This window comes from Aspergillus japonicus, assembly GCF_003184785.1.
Source record: "Aspergillus japonicus CBS 114.51 unplaced genomic scaffold BO86scaffold_62, whole genome shotgun sequence".
In the NCBI taxonomy this organism is placed as follows: domain Eukaryota; kingdom Fungi; phylum Ascomycota; class Eurotiomycetes; order Eurotiales; family Aspergillaceae; genus Aspergillus; species Aspergillus japonicus.
In genome coordinates, this window is record NW_020291699.1 from 117,293 (window position 1) to 134,446 (window position 17,154).

At 52.0% G+C, this 17,154-nt stretch overlaps 5 protein-coding genes across 5 annotated transcripts; 3 read left to right on the forward strand and 2 right to left on the reverse strand.

Moving 5' to 3' along the window:
- Nucleotides 1–124: 124 nt before the first annotated feature.
- Nucleotides 125–4,705, reverse strand: BO86DRAFT_392063 (phosphoribosylformylglycinamidine synthase). Its single transcript, XM_025672731.1, has one exon. The coding sequence runs from the start codon at nucleotides 4,498–4,500 to the stop codon at nucleotides 415–417; it is 4,086 nt and encodes a 1,361-aa protein (XP_025524020.1). The 5' UTR covers nucleotides 4,501–4,705; the 3' UTR covers nucleotides 125–414.
- A 1,440-nt stretch (nucleotides 4,706–6,145) lies between these two features.
- On the forward strand, nucleotides 6,146–8,272 carry BO86DRAFT_439348 (MFS transporter). Its single transcript, XM_025676162.1, has 4 exons — nucleotides 6,146–6,766; nucleotides 6,844–7,447; nucleotides 7,506–7,837; nucleotides 7,890–8,272. The coding sequence occupies exons 1-4, from the start codon at nucleotides 6,340–6,342 to the stop codon at nucleotides 8,144–8,146; spliced, it is 1,620 nt and encodes a 539-aa protein (XP_025524021.1). The 5' UTR covers nucleotides 6,146–6,339; the 3' UTR covers nucleotides 8,147–8,272.
- A 213-nt stretch (nucleotides 8,273–8,485) lies between these two features.
- BO86DRAFT_439350 (YbhB/YbcL family Raf kinase inhibitor-like protein) lies at nucleotides 8,486–9,451 on the forward strand (the record flags this gene model as incomplete). The annotated part of the gene is made up of 2 exons (XM_025676163.1): nucleotides 8,486–8,926; nucleotides 9,000–9,451. The coding sequence occupies exons 1-2, from the start codon at nucleotides 8,776–8,778 to the stop codon at nucleotides 9,449–9,451; spliced, it is 603 nt and encodes a 200-aa protein (XP_025524022.1). The 5' UTR covers nucleotides 8,486–8,775.
- Nucleotides 9,452–10,616: 1,165 nt separating this feature from the next.
- BO86DRAFT_321622 (uncharacterized protein) lies at nucleotides 10,617–12,845 on the reverse strand (the record flags this gene model as incomplete). Its single annotated transcript, XM_025668349.1, has 2 exons — nucleotides 10,617–12,284; nucleotides 12,345–12,845. Coding segments are annotated over 2 exons (2,169 nt in total), but the record flags the coding sequence as incomplete, so codon positions are not given.
- Nucleotides 12,846–14,133: 1,288 nt separating this feature from the next.
- BO86DRAFT_197646 (putative C6 transcription factor) lies at nucleotides 14,134–17,130 on the forward strand. Its single transcript, XM_025666721.1, has 4 exons — nucleotides 14,134–15,079; nucleotides 15,136–15,395; nucleotides 15,445–15,670; nucleotides 15,735–17,130. The coding sequence occupies exons 1-4, from the start codon at nucleotides 14,232–14,234 to the stop codon at nucleotides 16,804–16,806; spliced, it is 2,406 nt and encodes an 801-aa protein (XP_025524024.1). The 5' UTR covers nucleotides 14,134–14,231; the 3' UTR covers nucleotides 16,807–17,130.
- The last annotated feature ends 24 nt before the right edge of the window (nucleotides 17,131–17,154 follow it).

The window sequence follows — 17,154 nt, forward strand, 5'->3', positions numbered from 1 at the left end:
CTTCGCTTGGACTTTGGGTCGGATTCCCTGGGGCTGTCGACCAGTTCCCTATCTGATCTATGGCAGGTGTAGAGAAAAGAGGTGGGATGAACGATTACAGCCTGACTTATACCAGGGAGAGAAATAAGATGAAGAATTTCATTGAAAGTTATTCACATTCTGTGTTCATACCGTGCACTAAACCTAGAACAACCAACCAGGTGAAACTAATTGAACACTCATATTTTTCTCGCACATGTCATCGTAAAGGATCAATTCCAGCAAGCAGGGAAATGACGGAAAGGGGTGGTTGTTGTATATATATCATTAAATAAACTCAAGACAGGCGCCGTGACCTTGTATTTGATTTTCTCTCTTCCAAAGCTGTACATCTCATTGCAACGAGGCGCGGTAAAAGGTGCCGAGACAAAACGTCTAACCAACCCATCTTCTGGCGCTGAGAAAGACACGACCCCATGGGCCGATGTCGCCCCACTCTTCGGCGTTAGGGGGCAGGTAGCTGGCAATGCCGCCCAAGACCGTACGCTCGGGGTGAGGCATGATGGCCAGCACACGACCGTCAGCATTGCGGACACCGGCAATACCCTCGGGACTGCCGTTAGGGTTGGCAGGGTACTTCATCGTGGGCTTGAGAGTAGCGTTGTCCACGTAGCGGACGGGAGCCAGACCCTCGGCAACGAAAGACTGAGCGGTAGTGCCGGAAGCAGGGGCGAACGAAGCGCGACCTTCGCCGTGAGCGACGGCGATAGGGAAGGAAGAGCCGTCCATGCCGTGGAGGAAGACGCTGGGACGAGACGGGTCGGAATCGGAGATGCGGACCAAGGCGACACGTCCCTCGTACTGTTCGCTGGCGTTGCGCTCGAAGCTGGGCCAGTTCTCGGCGCCAGGGATCAACTCCTTGAGACGGGAGAGGAACTGGCAACCGTTGCAGACACCCAGGGCAAAAGTGTCTGGGCGCTGGAAAAAGGACTGGAACTCGTTGCGGGTGTTGTCGTGCAGCAGGACGGACTTGGCCCAACCCTGGCCGGCACCGAGAACGTCACCGTAGGAGAAACCACCACAGGCGGCGAGACCGACGAAGCTGGACAAAGAGACGCGGCCGGAGATGACGTCGGTCATGTGAACGTCAACAGCAGAGAAACCGGCCATGTTGAAGGCGAAAGCCATCTCAGCCTGACTGTTGACACCTTGCTCACGCAAAATAGCAACACGGGGCTTGTTGCTGAAGGGCGACATCTGGGTCAGGCTGGTCAAGAGAGGCATGGCCTTATCCTTAGGGTCGAAAGTCGCGTTCCAGGACAAACCAGGATCGGCATCATCAAGAATGCTAGCATACTCTTGGTCAGCGCAGGCAGCATTGTCACGCATCTTCTGCATGTGGTAGGACGTGGCAGCCCAGGTCTGCTGGAGGTTGGCACGGCTGTTGCGGTGAACCAAGGTGTGCTTGTGGTAAATGGTGAGGTTCTGCTTGGACTTCTCGGAGACACGGCCAATCTTGTGAATCAAGCCAGCAGGAGGCCCGCAGGTGGCGAAGCAAGAGCGGAACTGGATCTCATGCTCCTTGCGGACTTGGAAGACAGCACCCAGTTCCTCGTTGAACAGGGTCTCCACAACATCCTTGGTGTTGGAGCTAGCGCAGATGTTGTCAATCATGATCTCAACACCGCAGCGGCCGGCGAACATCATCTCGGCCAGGGTAGTGAAGAGACCACCATCGGAACGGTCGTGGTATGCCAGAACAATGCCTGCCTCCTGCAGCTGCTGAGCGGCATCGAAGAAATCTCTGAAGATCTCGATGTCGCGGATGTCGGGGCATTCGTCACCAACCTGGTTGAAGACCTGAGCAAGAGCGGAACCACCCAGAGCCTTGCGACCGAAAGACAGGTCGACGAACATCAGAACAGTCTCGCCAACGTCCTCCAGACGACGCAGGGCGGGGGTCCAGGTCTTGCGGTAGTTGGCAACAGGCGCGAAAGCAGAGATGACAAGAGACATAGGGGCAGTGACTTCCTTGGCCTCCTGGGAAGTCTCATCCTTCCACTTCATCTTCATAGACATGGAGTCCTTTCCGACGGGAATGCTGATGCCAAGCTTGGGGCAAAGCTCCATACCAATAGCCTCCACGGCCTCGTAGATGGCAGCACCCTCACCAGGATGGCTGCTGGCGGACATCCAGTTAGCAGAAAGCTTGACGCGGCTCAAGCGATCAACAAGATCAGCCGCAACAATGTTCATGAGAGACTCAGCCACCGCCATGCGGGCCGAAGCAGCGGGCGAGATGAGGGCAAGTGTAGGCTTCTCACCCATGGCCATGGCCTCACCAGACTTCACGCCCTGAACCAGTGCGGTCGCAGTGACGGCAACGTCGGCCACAGGAGTCTGCCACTTGCCAACCATCTGGTCACGAGCAGTGAGACCACCGACAGTCCGGTCACCGATGGTGATGAGGAAAGACTTAGATCCGACGGCCGGAAGGGACAGAACTCTCTTAGCGGCCTCTCCGAGGAGCTCAAGGGGGTTGGAAGCGAGGGAGGGAAGGTATGTGGAGAGACTAGCATCGACAGCGGGCAGCGTTAACTTGCGGGAGTCGACAACCCGGGTCATCTTAGGAGGCTTGCCGAAAAGAACAGACAACGGCAGGTCGATGGGCTTCGGGTACTCGGTGGACTCGCGGTCCAAGAGAATGAGCCTCTTCTCCTCCTCGGAGGTACCTCCGCCACGGCCGACAACAGAGAAACCGCAACGTTCACGATTGGCAATTGCGGTAAACTTGTTCATGCTCTCCTCACCAACAGCCATGACGTATCTCTCCTGGGCTTCGCAGCACCAGATCTGCATGGGGCTCATACTCTTGTCGGCACTGTCGATCTCACGAAGCTCAAAAGTGGCACCCAGACCAGAGTCGTGGATGAGCTCAGGAAGGGCATTGGAAAGTCCACCAGCTCCGACGTCGTGAATGAATTTGATGGGGTTGGCGTCGCCCATGGAAGTACAGGCGTTGATGACCTCCTGGGCTCTCCGCTGGACTTCAGCGTTGCCACGCTGGACACTGGCGAAATCGAGATCCGCCGAACCTTCACCCGAGGTGATACTGGATGCAGCGCCTCCACCCAGACCGATGAGCATAGCAGGTCCACCCAAGACAACAAGGTAGGCGCCAGGCTTGACAGCTTCGGGCTTCTTGATGGCGTGCTGGGGTCTGACAGTTCCGACACCACCAGCAATCATGATGGGCTTGTGGTAACCACGAACCTCAGTTTGACCATTGCCAACATCGATTTCGGTCAGAAGGGTACGGAAGTATCCTGAAATGCAGGGACGTCCGAATTCGTTGTTGAAAGCTGCACTTCCGATGGGAGCCTCCAACATAATGTCCAGAGGGCTAGCAATGTGGTTAGGCTTGCCAACATCCAACTCCCAGGGCTGCTTCAAGCCAGGAATGTTGAGATCAGAGACACAGTAGCCAGCAAGACCAGCCTTAGGCTTGGAACCCCGACCCACGGCACCCTCGTCACGGATTTCACCACCGGATCCGGTCGCTGCACCCGGGTAAGGAGAAACAGCAGTAGGGTGGTTGTGGGTTTCGACCTTGGCCAGGAAGTGCACCTGTTCCTTGGTGTGGCCCCATTCTCCGGTAGTCGTGTTGGGGGCCCAGAAAGCGGAGTGATCTCCCTCGAGAACGGCGGCGTTATCGCTGTAAGCACTCACGGTGTATTCAGGGTTCTTCTTGTGGGTGTTGCGGATCATGGAAAAGAGACTGTTGGGCATCTGCTTTCCATCAATGACCCAGGAGGCGTTGAACTGCTTGTGACGGCAGTGCTCGGAGTTGACCTGCGCAAACATGAACAACTCAACATCAGTAGGATCACGAGCGAGAGGACCGTTAGGTCCGTAGGCTTCGGCCAAGTAATCGATTTCCGACTCTTCCAATGCCAATCCAAGTCTCTTGTTCGCCTCCTGGAGGACCTCCTTGGGCGACTTGTCGCTGCCGTGAAGAGGGATCGTCTCGAGGGGTTGGGGGCTGTGTTCGGAGAACATCAGGTGAAGATCCGGTTCGTTCTCGCTCATGATCTGGGTCATGCGGTCATGGAGGATATCCTGAAAGCCATCCTTGTACTCGTTGCTTCCGCTGTGCAGACAGGAGACCTTCATACCCCGCTCAATGCGCTTGACGTACTGGCGCAAGCCGCAGACGTGAGAGATACCAGTAGCCTGGGAGCTCCAAGGAGAGATTGTACCCGTGCGAGGGAAAACGTGGAAAACGTCGAAGGAGCCATCTTCAGCGGTGAAGGTGGGGGGGATATCGGTGATATCGCCATAGCGGAGGAGCTGCTCCAAGACGGCGCGCTGGGACTCGTCCAAAGGCTGGGAAAGGTGGACATAGTGAATCCATTGGGCACGGACATCGCTGGCTCCAATGCTGGCAGCAACTGCGCGTCCACGAGAGTGGGAGAAGGCGACAGAGCCGGGAATGGCCAAGTAGGTCGAGTTGGAGGCCATTTTGAGGTGGTTGCAGAGTGAGTCACTCGATTGGGGGGAGCGGGAGGGAGGATAGAGAGGGACGGGTGACGGAAAGGAGAGGGAAGGATATAGTCGAGTGGACTGGGAATGAGAAGAGAACTAAAGAAGTCCTCTATGAAAGAGGTGTCACAGACACACCTCTAATGAGTGAGTTCAACAGACTGAAGGAAGCGTTTGAGCTGCTTGTCTCTTAGAATCAAATCAAAAATTAATCTTTCTGCTCCGTTGAGCGGAGGGTGCGAAAAACCACCCCGCGCTAGTCTCCTTCCGGCTTATCGTCGCTTCTTATCTGTCACGTGAGATGCACTTTTCCCCGGAAAACGGCGGCAAACTGGGGCTGCCTGAGGCAGCCGGGCAGAGTCTCTGGCCTTTGCAGTTGTTTGTCTCTTTAGCTCCCTCGTATTAACTGCAATCAAAAGTTGCAAACTCAGTATATACGGAGTACAGTGCATACTGCTGATTCTTTGTTCTCTCATGTCGCCACATACTCATCAGACCCGCGAAAGCTCTCAGATGCTTATCACCTGACCTGGATTTGAAGTCCTGTACTCAGGGTATAGGTCGAAAAGTCATTGTGCCTTTCACGAAGGATCTTCTCGTGGCTATACGCGTATAATTCCTGGCCGACATAGTGAGCCTTATTTTCTGTCGTTGTGTTTCGATGATGCTTTTTGACAGTTGCTGCCCCAATCTGGGGCAGAAAGCTAGGACCACCTATACACCATTCAATATTCTCTCTTTCACTGCCAGTCCCCACTGCAGCTTTAGCATGTAGCATAATGGAATGGGACATCCTGGGGATTTATTGGGTCCGGGGGAGGTTTTTCAATTTTCATTACATCTTCATTCCGAGCCTGAACTCTGGGTTCCTTGCCGTTTCGGGCAACATGCTCCGCGTGCCGCCCTGCCGTCAACCGCGAATTTCGACCGACGCTTTGGCAGCCACATCCAATCCTCACCACCTTGGCACGGGACGAGTATGTCTGGCTTTTCCACTTATTTCAACCGTCGACATCTAAAGACTTGTGTAAGATCCAGAATCAGGCCATTCGGAGTCATATTTCCACCTGGAGAATGTATACGTGGCTGGCAGCCATGCCGTCACATGGCCTCGTAGGCTAGTTACCAGTTCTGCCCTGGATCTTTAGTGGTCTCCCAGATCTCATCAACTAGCTCTTGGACGGGCTACTTCTCGGGATGCTTCTACTCGACGCTCAGAGATAAGTACGGCGGTGCCCTTTATTTGTTTATGTTCCAAGGTCGCGATTCGAGGTAGGTATTGTGTGCGAGCACGTGCATAACATATCGTACCTCACTTAGCTACGGAGTACAGTACCTGTGCGCAAACGCAATTCTAGCAGAGATACCCAACAAATCCTTTACCATGGCACGACTTGTATATAGCATCTCTTACAGAGGTCTAGAACCCCCTGCAATTGAATCATCAACCCAAGTCGGATCAGGGATGATAATCTGATCGGGGCCTCGAGCCATCTTGCCAGAAGTGGTTAGCTCTGCCTACCGCGTCGGGAAATATGGCCCCTGCGGCTGTGGACCCGGACTGGCGGGTTGCCTTTTCGGGCATCGAGATCATTTTACCTTTGCCATCTAATCTGTTGTTTGTAGGTTCTCGCGGCATCTCGACCGAATCATCGAGACTTTCTCATTGCTCATGTGGTAGTGTCTATAGCATTGTGGCCATAGGTTATTTCTATAAATGCAGTCATGTAGTCTGCCCATCGACACCATGTTTCTTATCACATCAACCTCACAGACTGTGGTATCCGTCTCTGAACAGTCTCTCTTCACACTCAAAATATGGAGTCTCTAGAGCGAGTTAAGACCCATAATGACTATCCCCGCCGAACCCACTCGATGGCGTCTAATCCGAACTCGGATCCCTTGGACCTACCATATCGAGAGGTGAACGATGGTGCCAACATGGAAGAATATACTACGGAAACAACAACCGGGGAGATAATCAAACCAGTGCGGTCTGCCCTGACAGGAAAGGATGAAGACTGGAGGCTGGTCACCTTCAGCATCGATGATCCGGAAAACCCAAAGAACTGGTCCAAAGCATACAAATGGTACTGTACCATGGTGGTTTCGTTCACTTGCTTCGTCGTCGCTTTCTCAAGCAGTGTTATCACCGCCGATATAGAAGGACCCTCGGAAACATTTGGCGTTTCGAGGGAAGTTAGTCTGGTCGTGGTGACCGTCTTCGTCATTGGATTTGGAGTCGGTAAGTCGCATCCTAATTGGAACCATCTATATCTTACCATATCACGTAGCTCAGAGTGACTGACTGATGGTCTGTAGGTCCGATGGTGTTCGCCCCTCTATCGGAGATTGTAGGCCGCAGACTTGTCTATGCAAGCACCTTGCTCTTGGCCTTCATCTTCGTCATCCCGTGTGCTGTTGCGCCCAATATTGCGACCCTTATCGTTTGCAGAGCAATTGATGGCATTGCATTTAGCGCGCCGATGACACTGGTAGGCGGTACACTGGCCGATCTCTGGAAAAATGAAGAACGGGGAGTCCCTATGGCAGCCTTCTCAGCCAGTCCTTTCCTTGGTCCCGCCATTGGGCCTCTCGCTGGTGGCTACCTTGCTGATGCAACAAACTGGAAATGGCTTTACTGGTTGCAGCTTATCCTTGCCTTTGTGGCTTGGGTGCTGATCACGTTCACTGTCCCTGAGACCTATGCGCCTACCCTGCTGAAGCGCAGGGCGAAGAAGCTCAGAAAGGAAAAGGATGACCCCAAGTACGTTACTGAGATGGAGCTGGATGCCAGACCGTTGGCGGAGAGATTGCGAATGACTCTGTTTCGTCCCTTCCAACTTCTCTGTCTGGAACCCATTGTTTTGTTCATCGCTCTCTACATGTCAGTCCTGTACGGCCTGCTCTACATGTTCTTCATTGCGTGAGTATTCGTCCCCTCAATTGGTACAGAGCGTATCTTCTAACTCTCTTCCCCGCAGCTATCCGGTTGTTTATCAAGGTGGCAAAGGTTGGAGCGCCGGATCGACGGGTTTGATGTTCATTCCTCTCGCTATCGGTGTTCTCATGAGCGCTGCATGTGCACCATTTGTGAACAAGCACTACTTGTCACTGTACAAGAAGTATAATGGAAAGCCCCCGGCTGAAGCTCGTCTGATCCCGATGATGTTCTCCTGCTGGCTTATTCCGATCGGACTCTTCATCTTCGCTTGGACCTCCTATCCCAGACTTCATTGGATCGGTCCTGCAATCGGAGGCTGGCCAGTCGGTTTTGGTTTCATTTTCTTGTATAACTCGGCCAATAATTATCTCGGTAAGTCACACCAAGCACTTTCAGTGAGGATCAGTCGCTCATAGACATATAGTGGATACCTATCAGCACCAGGCCGCCTCCGCCCTTGCCGCCAAGACATTTCTTCGCTCCATCTGGGGTGCATCCACTGTTCTATTCACTGAGCAAATGTACGCCCGCCTCGGCTACCAGTGGGCAAGCTCTCTGCTTGCTTTCATCGCCCTCGCCTGCTGTGCGATCCCGTATGTCTTCTATTTCAAGGGGGCGTCCATTCGCCGTTTCTCCAAGTTCGCTTTTAGCGACGACGAAGAACAGGGAGAGAAGCATTAGAGGGCGATTTTTATTGATCGCTTGCTGGACAGCGCACTGCGCTCGTAGATTGAATTCTTGGCATGATGAGCACGATGTACACTAATCAGATGTTTGATGACGCGTTGTAATTTATGATTTATGTTGATACCAAGCACACTAGAAAACTGTCAATAGATATTAGTTAATGCATTACATACATTTAGTGGATACCTGCTCATCCTGCAAACAAGCTTAGACATAACCATATTTCTGGATCGTGGTCTGGGGCCGTTTAAGCGGCCTGTGTTCATTCAGGATGGCGCAAACCACCATCCGATTCTTGACTCGTTTTCACCGAAAATAATGTAAACTCTGCCCGAGATTTGACAGCATGCTTTTCCCGCATTTAGAGGTTTCCTCCGACATCCGACCTCCGACATCCCCAGTCTTCCTCGGCGTTTGGGAAAAGCCCAGTGATGACGAGGCCTCTCCACTTGGTCTCGAATGTTCGTAGCTCGCCCTATGGCTGTGTTTACCCGCACGATATCAATCCATGCCTTTGCTTCACATTTCCAATGACATTATATATTCGCCCCTATGCCCAATTATCTTTTCGCCCTCATCCCAGATAGCCACTACGAAGCTCTTCATCCAACTCAATAAACACCATGCGCACCACCAGTATCCTTTCATCAGCGCTCTTCGCAGCAACAACACTGGCACAGACTCCTGCAGGGAGCTGGCCACCAACGCAAGTCAATCTAGGCGCCTCGTTCGGAAACGAGACCGTCAGCCCCGGTCTATGGATCAATCCCGACGGTATGGCACCCGATACATCACAGTCCTTCAAACCACGAGACTCCTTAAACAAACTAACACAATTGCTCTATAGATGTGACATCGTCTCCATCTATCTACCCCGGCAACGTCAAGCATGCCTACCCCGGAACCTACATGATCCTGATGCTTGACCTCAACATCCCCGACTCCGACGTCACCACAGCGGACAAGTACTCGACCCTTGTCCCTGGTCTGGCGACCAATACTACCACTCGTCTGCACTGGTGGGGTGGAAACTATACCTTGGAAGGTCGAACCTTCGTCAACGCAAGCGATGCCCTCGCACCGTATACCGCCCCGCGACCCAGGGACAGCACTGAGCATACGTATACAATCTACCTCTTCAACCAGCCAAAGGGCTATGTCCCGCCTGCTGCGGCTGTTGAGGGCATGTACTATGATCAAACCACGGATGCACGATTCAATTTCAGTTTGGCTCCTGTTGTGGCGGCGGTGGGTCGGCCGGTGGCAGCGACGTACTTTGTTAGTTCGGCGACTGATTGAGGAGAATGAGATATGATTCAGTCGTAGCAGGGGCTGGTGAGACTGGCAGTTGATCGACAAGACTGTAAGGTGGTAAGGAGCGGGTAGTGTTGCCAATTTGTCTTAGCCAGAGCTCTCAGCAATCACTCATTTTGTCTATCACAAGAGCTCTCGACTGCTTGGACCGTTCAGTACCCGCTTCGCCAGTTCTGAGCTAGTTCCTCTGATGGTCAGCCTCACGTAGCTGAATTGATCGTCATTCATGTTCTTCATAAGGTGTCCTATTTGCGATCCTACCTTGTAAGTTACCTGCCTCCATGCTCATCTTTGTACTGCCAGGCGGGCGACTTTACAGGCATGTACATATCACGTTGTCTATCCGAATAGAATTTTGGAAAGTGCCCCCTCTATCTGAGACTGAGAATTATCGTTTCCGTGAAAGCCTCACCACTGCCTCATGACCATTCATCGACGCCTTGTCTAGTGGTGTGCAGCCTTCGCAGTCTTTCAAGTCAAGATCCACATTTTCTGTTGCAAGCAGAAGATTCACCACTGCCTCATCACCATTTCCTGCTGCCCAGAACAGTGGTGTCCGGCCAAATCTATCCTTAGAATCAACATCAATGTTCTCTGTTGCAAGCAGAAGCTTGACCACTGCCTCGTGGCCATTTTTAGCTGCTAGAGAAAGTGCTGTCCGGCCATTTTTAGAATCCGGGCAGTTGATTTCCATCTGCTCTGTTGCAAGCAGAAGCTTGACCACTGCCTCATGCCCATTTTCAGCTGCCAGGGAAAGTGCTGTCCGGCCATTTTCAACATCCGGGCAGTTGATATCCACCTGCTCTGTTGCAAGCAGAAGCTTGACTACACCAGTCAACCCTAAAAATGATGCAATCAGAAAATCCGAAGCACCATATGGAATGTACTTCACACCCCGTCCATAAATCATAGACCATATTTGATATGAAACAGAGTCTGGGTCACATATTGAGAGCATGCGTTTGATTAGCGTGTCCTCATCTCGCACCCGTGCTCGATGATAGTGTGTAACCCAGTGCCTTGATGAATAATTGTCAAAATTCCTTTGGTCAACGACACTCCAATCAACAGACATCCATGAAATCCATGCAACACATATAGACGCAAGAATCCGATTTGACTCCTCTGGCACAATGGTATGCTTCCATTTTGTAACTTCAGACTTAATCTTCTCAAAAGCGAAACTGTCGCGCGAGACCAAGAATTCCTTCGCCGTTTGGTGCAGGAGGTAAACCTTTTCATCTATGATAACGACGAAGAGGCCACACAAATCCCTGAGAGTCTGTCTGAAGCGCTCTTTCGGTTCGATGTCTTCACTTAAATCTGGAAGGGTTTCGCAATGTGCATGAATTTTTATTGCCCAGGCCAGAGATAGCTCTTCCAGTGAGAGCGGCTTTACCGCAGCTATAATAATATGAAGAAGAACTTTAGCCTTAGGTTTGTCCGCACTCCGGTCCAGGATTCTTTCATAGGCGCTTTCAACGGTTTCCGGGAGATTCTGTACAACCCGGCGGACCTCGCCTTTCGTCAATCCGGTCTTGTTTTCGAGAACATCCATGGTAAGACTAACCCACAAGTAGGTTCTATTCTCAGCGGCAGTCAGTTGGCGCTCGAGCATACTGCGTTCGGCTTCCTCGAGCGATCTTTGTTTACTGATATCAAAAACTCTTTTCTCAATGACGAGGTTGATCTCACGAGCTATTTGCTGGACTTCTTCCTCGCCATCACCGCTCAAGTGAATCGTAGGTAGTCTTGCCTCAAGATCCGAGAATCCACGACGTATGTGGTCGTATGGTCTGCTTGTCATCAAGAACTTGAGCTTGCTTTGTCGGTGTTGTCCCGAGTAGAACTCCCTAACTTCTTTGATAAGCTGGGCATGGTCCTGACACTCGTCTAATGCGTCCAGAATGCAAATAATTTCTCCGGTCGTTAGACGAGAGGCAGCAGATATAAGCATGTTCCATAACTCAACCCGTGATTGAACAAGCTTTTCTCCATCAGTCTCCAGCTTATCTAGGTCTCTATCTTGTAAAAGCTGTGGCTGTGCAATGAACAGTTGACGTAAGATAGCTGCCAGTGCACCTGTTGCACTTTTCTGGTCCGTAAAGTCATCTTTGAAGAAGAAATAACAGACGGTTCGTTCATTGTCGTTGAGAAGAAGGTCATCAACTAGGTATCTGGTTAAGACTGACTTGCCGCAACCTGGATCGGCTGAGACCCATAAGAGACCAGCGAGGTCATTGGGAGAACTCTGTTGCCACCTTTGAAAGGTACCATGTGTTGTGAACCATTCACATGTTCCGGGCACACGCTTATCATTTCTGTTCTTTCGATCCTTGTAGGGGCAAGTGTAGAGTAACTTGAGAAACTTTTTGATCCTTTCATCTCGAGCCGATGTTGTCGCCCATAGATCGCGTTGGTGTGCAGCATTCCGGATCACTTCAATCCGTTCTAGAAGATCTTGGTGCTTCTGCCTTGTGTCTCTGGCTTCCATGAGGGAAGTTGTAGTTTCGATGGACTTTTCATGTCTCTCAATATCTTGGCACAGGCTAGCCCAACCATCCGAGTCCAAAAAGTTTCTTAGAAACTGCCCAGCTGAGCGTCTATGTAAATAGCAGAGCGCGCGAGCCTGGAACTCAAGGATCTTGCAGCAAAGAGAGGTCAAAAACTCTTTAAGTTGTTTGACGAGATCTGTTTCCTGGCCCGTCTGGGAGGTCAAGTACAGATCTTCTCTCGCGCGAAGTCGAACCATGGACTCCGAAATCAGGTCTAATCCTCGTAGAAGGACGGCATGCTGTTCTACTGCTTGAAGGATCATCTAAACGAAGTTAATAGTCTGCGACCAACAGAGCGCTTCGGCGAGTGCATCAGCGCTTACCGTAAAGCACACCATGACACCAGCGCAGGCGATGGAGGCGGGCGGGCTCGCACTTGCAGCCGTACTGACAACCTCCTTAACAGCGAGGATGTTTTTGAACACTTTGTTGAGCTGGTCTCGCACAACAATACTATGGTCGCCCAGGCGAACTACCCATTTTTTTGCTTCGGTTTCGGCTTCGACTTCGGCTGCTTTGGCATTAAGGAAATTGCAGAGTTGTTTGTGGTAACTTGGATCACCGTGTTGCACATCATGACTATTTTCAAATCCCAGTATACTAATCGATTCCGATAGAACTTCGGCCAATTCAGGGTTCTGTTTCAATTTTTGCTCGGCCAAGGTCCAGAGATCGTTGGGTTGAGAGGTCGAGTGGGGGAGCTCTTCTGGCTTGCATTCTAACTTCTCTGGTGAAGTTGTATGCTCCTCTTTCGGTATGATTTCATTTTCCGACAGTGTTTTCTCCTTGGGTCGCCGTAGTTTCTTGAAAAGCCGCTTGGGCATAGAGCTAAAATCAGGCATGGTAGTGTCTCTCGTCGAACCTCGCTGTTGGAGATGATAAGAGACTTTCTGTGTCGGCTGTCAGGAGGATTGTCACCAGTACCCTTAAAGCGGCACTAAACCATTGAAAGTTAGGTGCTAGTTTGCTTATATGTCTGCTTCCTACCACCGGACCCCGCCCCCTCATTGATGTGTTGGTGCGGCTGAACAGCAAGGATACGACAAGGCTGATCGCCATCACAAGAAATGAATTCACAAAATCGATCAATTGCAGTTCTACTCTCGAACAAGAGACGGAGTGGCCCTGCGTATTGCTTTGAGATCTCCGTCGATATGTGTGGGTTCCTGCATTTGACAGCGTTATCAAACCGGGACAAGAAGCAATCATAGCGACTTGGGGTTGTATTGTTGGAACTGGATGTTGATTGTGTGATTATCCATTTGTGATGTGATACATCCAGCGGTATTGCAGATGGCAATCGCCAACCACGATCACCATTTGTCCACACCATTTGCGTTAAACTGCTATAGGTGAGGTGGTAAGCGGGAGATAGTTATAGATCCGAGCTTAGTATCATATCTCCTTAGTATTTAACACCAAAGTACGGAGTATTTCAAAAGAAGCAGAGTCAATCTGAAGCTAGAGGGCCCGATGGAAAACGAATTGATTGAAGGTATACCCACCTCGATGATAAAAGAGCCTAGTAGCAGTGTAGCAGTACCTTCGGACGTGGAGAACCCTTAATACCCTGATAATCAGCAATGTAACTAGTAGCTTGTATGACCTCCTAATCAGGTTTAGAGCGCCAGCATATCACCCTTACTCGAGATGTTTATGTAGATTGATCGGAGAGAGAGTAGATATGCAAGGCTGCAAGGCAGCAAGGCAGGCACCCCAAGCTACAGCATTACGTCATTCAATCCCCGATAGGGCTTAGGGCTGGGCGAACCCATGATCGACTCCCCTCATGTCACGTGAAGAACTGCCGTCAACTGCTTAGTCAGGTGGGCCTTCCCCCAGGGATGTTTTTCCAGTCAAACTTGGCGGCGGTTTCCAATCTTGCGCCCTGCTACCTCGGGAGCACATTCTCGTCAACCAAGCCATGTTGGGCCCCTCGACATCCACGCTACACCTTACACAATCATTCATGGCCTGATTCTCTCCTCGTCTGATCAAACACATTCAATGTGAACACTGGAAATACCCTGCTCAGTGCCCGCGCCGCATTCGTTATCCCGCTTAATTCCGTCATCTCCGCTGTTGTGCTGTGTTCGCATGTTCTAGCTTCGAGATAGCAATCCACATCCTTAAAACGACGATCCTTCACTTCTCGAGCGGAAGCTCCTCGAAACCCACCGCTCGTCTCTTCGCTCACTTCACCCCCTACGATGACTTCTCCTTACCAGTCGTCTATCTCGTACTCGCCGTCCGTCGCTGGTCCCGACATGGCGGGCACGTCCCGCGCCATCGCCGACCTGCCTCAATCCCAAGTCGACGCGATCATCCGCACAAAACGGAAGGCGCGCGAACCCAAGGCCTGCTATCCCTGTCACGCTCGTAAAGTGAAATGTGACCGTAATCTTCCCTGCGATGGCTGTGTCAAGCGCGACCATGCCGACCTCTGCTCCTACGAACGCCCCTCCAAGAAGCGTATCATGACGGGCTCACTTCCGCATTCATATAGTCCAACCGTCCCTGGGGAGACCATCATAATTCCACCAGAGCCTCCAGCACGCCCGAAACCAGAGGCGTCAGTCAATCGACCAAGCTTGGTGGGCCAGGTAGGGCCCGGGCGAGTCTCGATCGCGCGCGAGGAATGGGACAATGTTCGCACTCGGTTGCGGGAGATGGAGCAAACGATCAGCAATCTTCGGGTTGGACTCGAGAGAGCCGAAGATGGACACGGTTCTTCGCTGGAGACCGGGAGCATACAGAGTGGTGATGCCAGCAGTCGGTCGAAGGCTGCTTCCCCGGAGCGGGAGGGCATTCATGCGCCCAACACCTTTGGTGAAGGCACGGTGCACCTGGGGTCCCGGTCGGTGTTAGCGTACATCCTCAACAACAAGTCTGGATCCGATCAGCTTCAGGCCTTGCTGGAAGGTGGGATTTTGCCGAAGCTGGGTCTGGACAACGAATCCGCAACGTACCCGTTTGTTGACCTCTGGTCTTCTGACATGTCAACTTTCGACATCAGCGCCGTCTGCAGTGCGCTTCCTACCGACCAGCAGTGCAAAGAGTCAGTTTGCACCTACCTGTACGTGAGGAATCAATGCTAACCACTTCTGCCTGCAGCTTCTTCTACTATTACCGAGACATTGCAGGCGCCATTTACCCTGTCCTCGAGGATGTTCCACAATTTGAGATGAATCTTCACCTTTTGCTAAGTAACCGAGCATCGATGGGTGGTGTATATCGCGCCGATGCAGACCAATCCCAGAAACCTTTTGGTGTAACTATCGCCTACATGGGACTGTTGTTCGCCGTGCTCGCCTCTGGCTGTCAATCGTCGGATCTCCCGGGCAAAGAGCGAGAGTTGACATCTCAAGTCTATGGTTCGTCTTTTTTTACCTTCATCTCGTCGACACTTACTGACTATAGCAGTGTGCTGCTCATACCAGTGTCTTCGTATGACCAACTTCCTCTCGCAGCCGACGATAGATGCCATGCAAACACTACTCGTCATCGGCAACGTCTTGTCGTACAATATGAACCCCGGAATTTCCTACGTGCTCCTCGGTATGACGCTTCGGATGGGCTTGGCCCTCGGTCTACATGTCGAGTCCAGTCGCTTCTCAGCTGCAGAACGTTATCGCCGCCGCCACGTTTGGTATGTTGCATCTAGCTCCAACATGAAATGACGTGCGCGGAAATATGGTTCTAACCATACACAGGTGGTCGATGGCATGGCAAGACAGCCATTTCTCACTTTCCTATGACAGGCCCTCTACGACCGCTGTGTGCCAGCCCGAAATCGCGTATCGTGACGATCCAAAGCCTGGTGAAATCTCGTACTTTGAGACGCTGTGTCGAGTCATTGGTCTTGCATTGGAAGTTGTTCGCAGTCGCATGCTGAGTCCGCACTCGCAACTGAGCTACAAGACTATCCAGGGCTACAAGGAACGCATCCAGCAGATCATGATCGAGGCCAAGCCTCACCTCCGGGATCGTAAATACTGTCTCTCTGCAACGGAGCACCTCGAGCGAGTCGTTCTCAAACTGCACACGTCATACTTCTCCTCTGAGCTTTATCGGCCAGCGTTGAAGTTGACGGGAGAAACGGCCGACCCAGCCGCAGCCAGTATGCGTGCCGACTGCGTCAACAATCTGATGACGACGGTGGAGGCGTATATCGAAATGCATACTGTCAGTTCACATGCGTCTCGATCGTGGATTGCTCTACAGCGAGCCATCAGCTCGATTTTCCTGTTGGCTGTTACCGAAGAATCCAAAACCATCCCCCGTTTCTGGAGCTTGTTGCAGCAGCTCAAGGTCATTATCTCGGAGCGAGCGAACGCCGAGCTTGACTTCAACTCGACTGATGCCGCTGCTCCTCCGACGGATGGGGCCGCTCCCCCAACGCTCAGCACCATTGCTCGAGCACCTAGCACTGCCGCCCCGAGTCCAGCAGGCTTGAACTCGGCATCACCCGGATCCGTTGGTGTCGGTGTTGATACGCAGACGCAGTGGGCCAAGCCGTTGACCAAAACCCTCCGCGCATTGGAGAAACTCGAAGCAGCTTTCACCACCCAGGCCGCTCGAGCCGCCGGTCAGGCCGGTTCCCCAGCGTACCTTAACCCGCATGCAGGGTCCAGCATGGGAGTTGCCGGTGTAGCAGCTAGTATGACACCGAGCCTCGGATCTCTCCCGCCTCCGACTCCGGAGAGTTCGACCAGCGGCGAGTGGTCCATACCTAATATCCTCGATCGTGCGGCCGAGTACATTCATCCACCCTTGTGGAGCTGAGCGCGATAGTAGAAGGAGGGTAATGAACATCATACTGGCGTTTGTGTGGCTCTTTAGCATTTACTGAGATGGTGGGGTTAGCTGGGACTAGGCGATTATGATCACTGCTGGCGCATGTTATGTGGAGTTCGAAAATGGGTTCACGTTGTTGTCATTAGATACTCCCTCTTCATTCTACTTTATCTATGTGTAGTGTACTCAAGGAAGGGTACACGTTCGTATTTCCGCTGTGGTTTGTTGCTTCCCATTATAGTTTGTCCCGGGTGATACTGGGGCTCAATCTCCGTTATCGCCGGATCAATGACCTCATCGCCAACCTCAGCCTGTTTCTATAGCATCCGCAGTGGA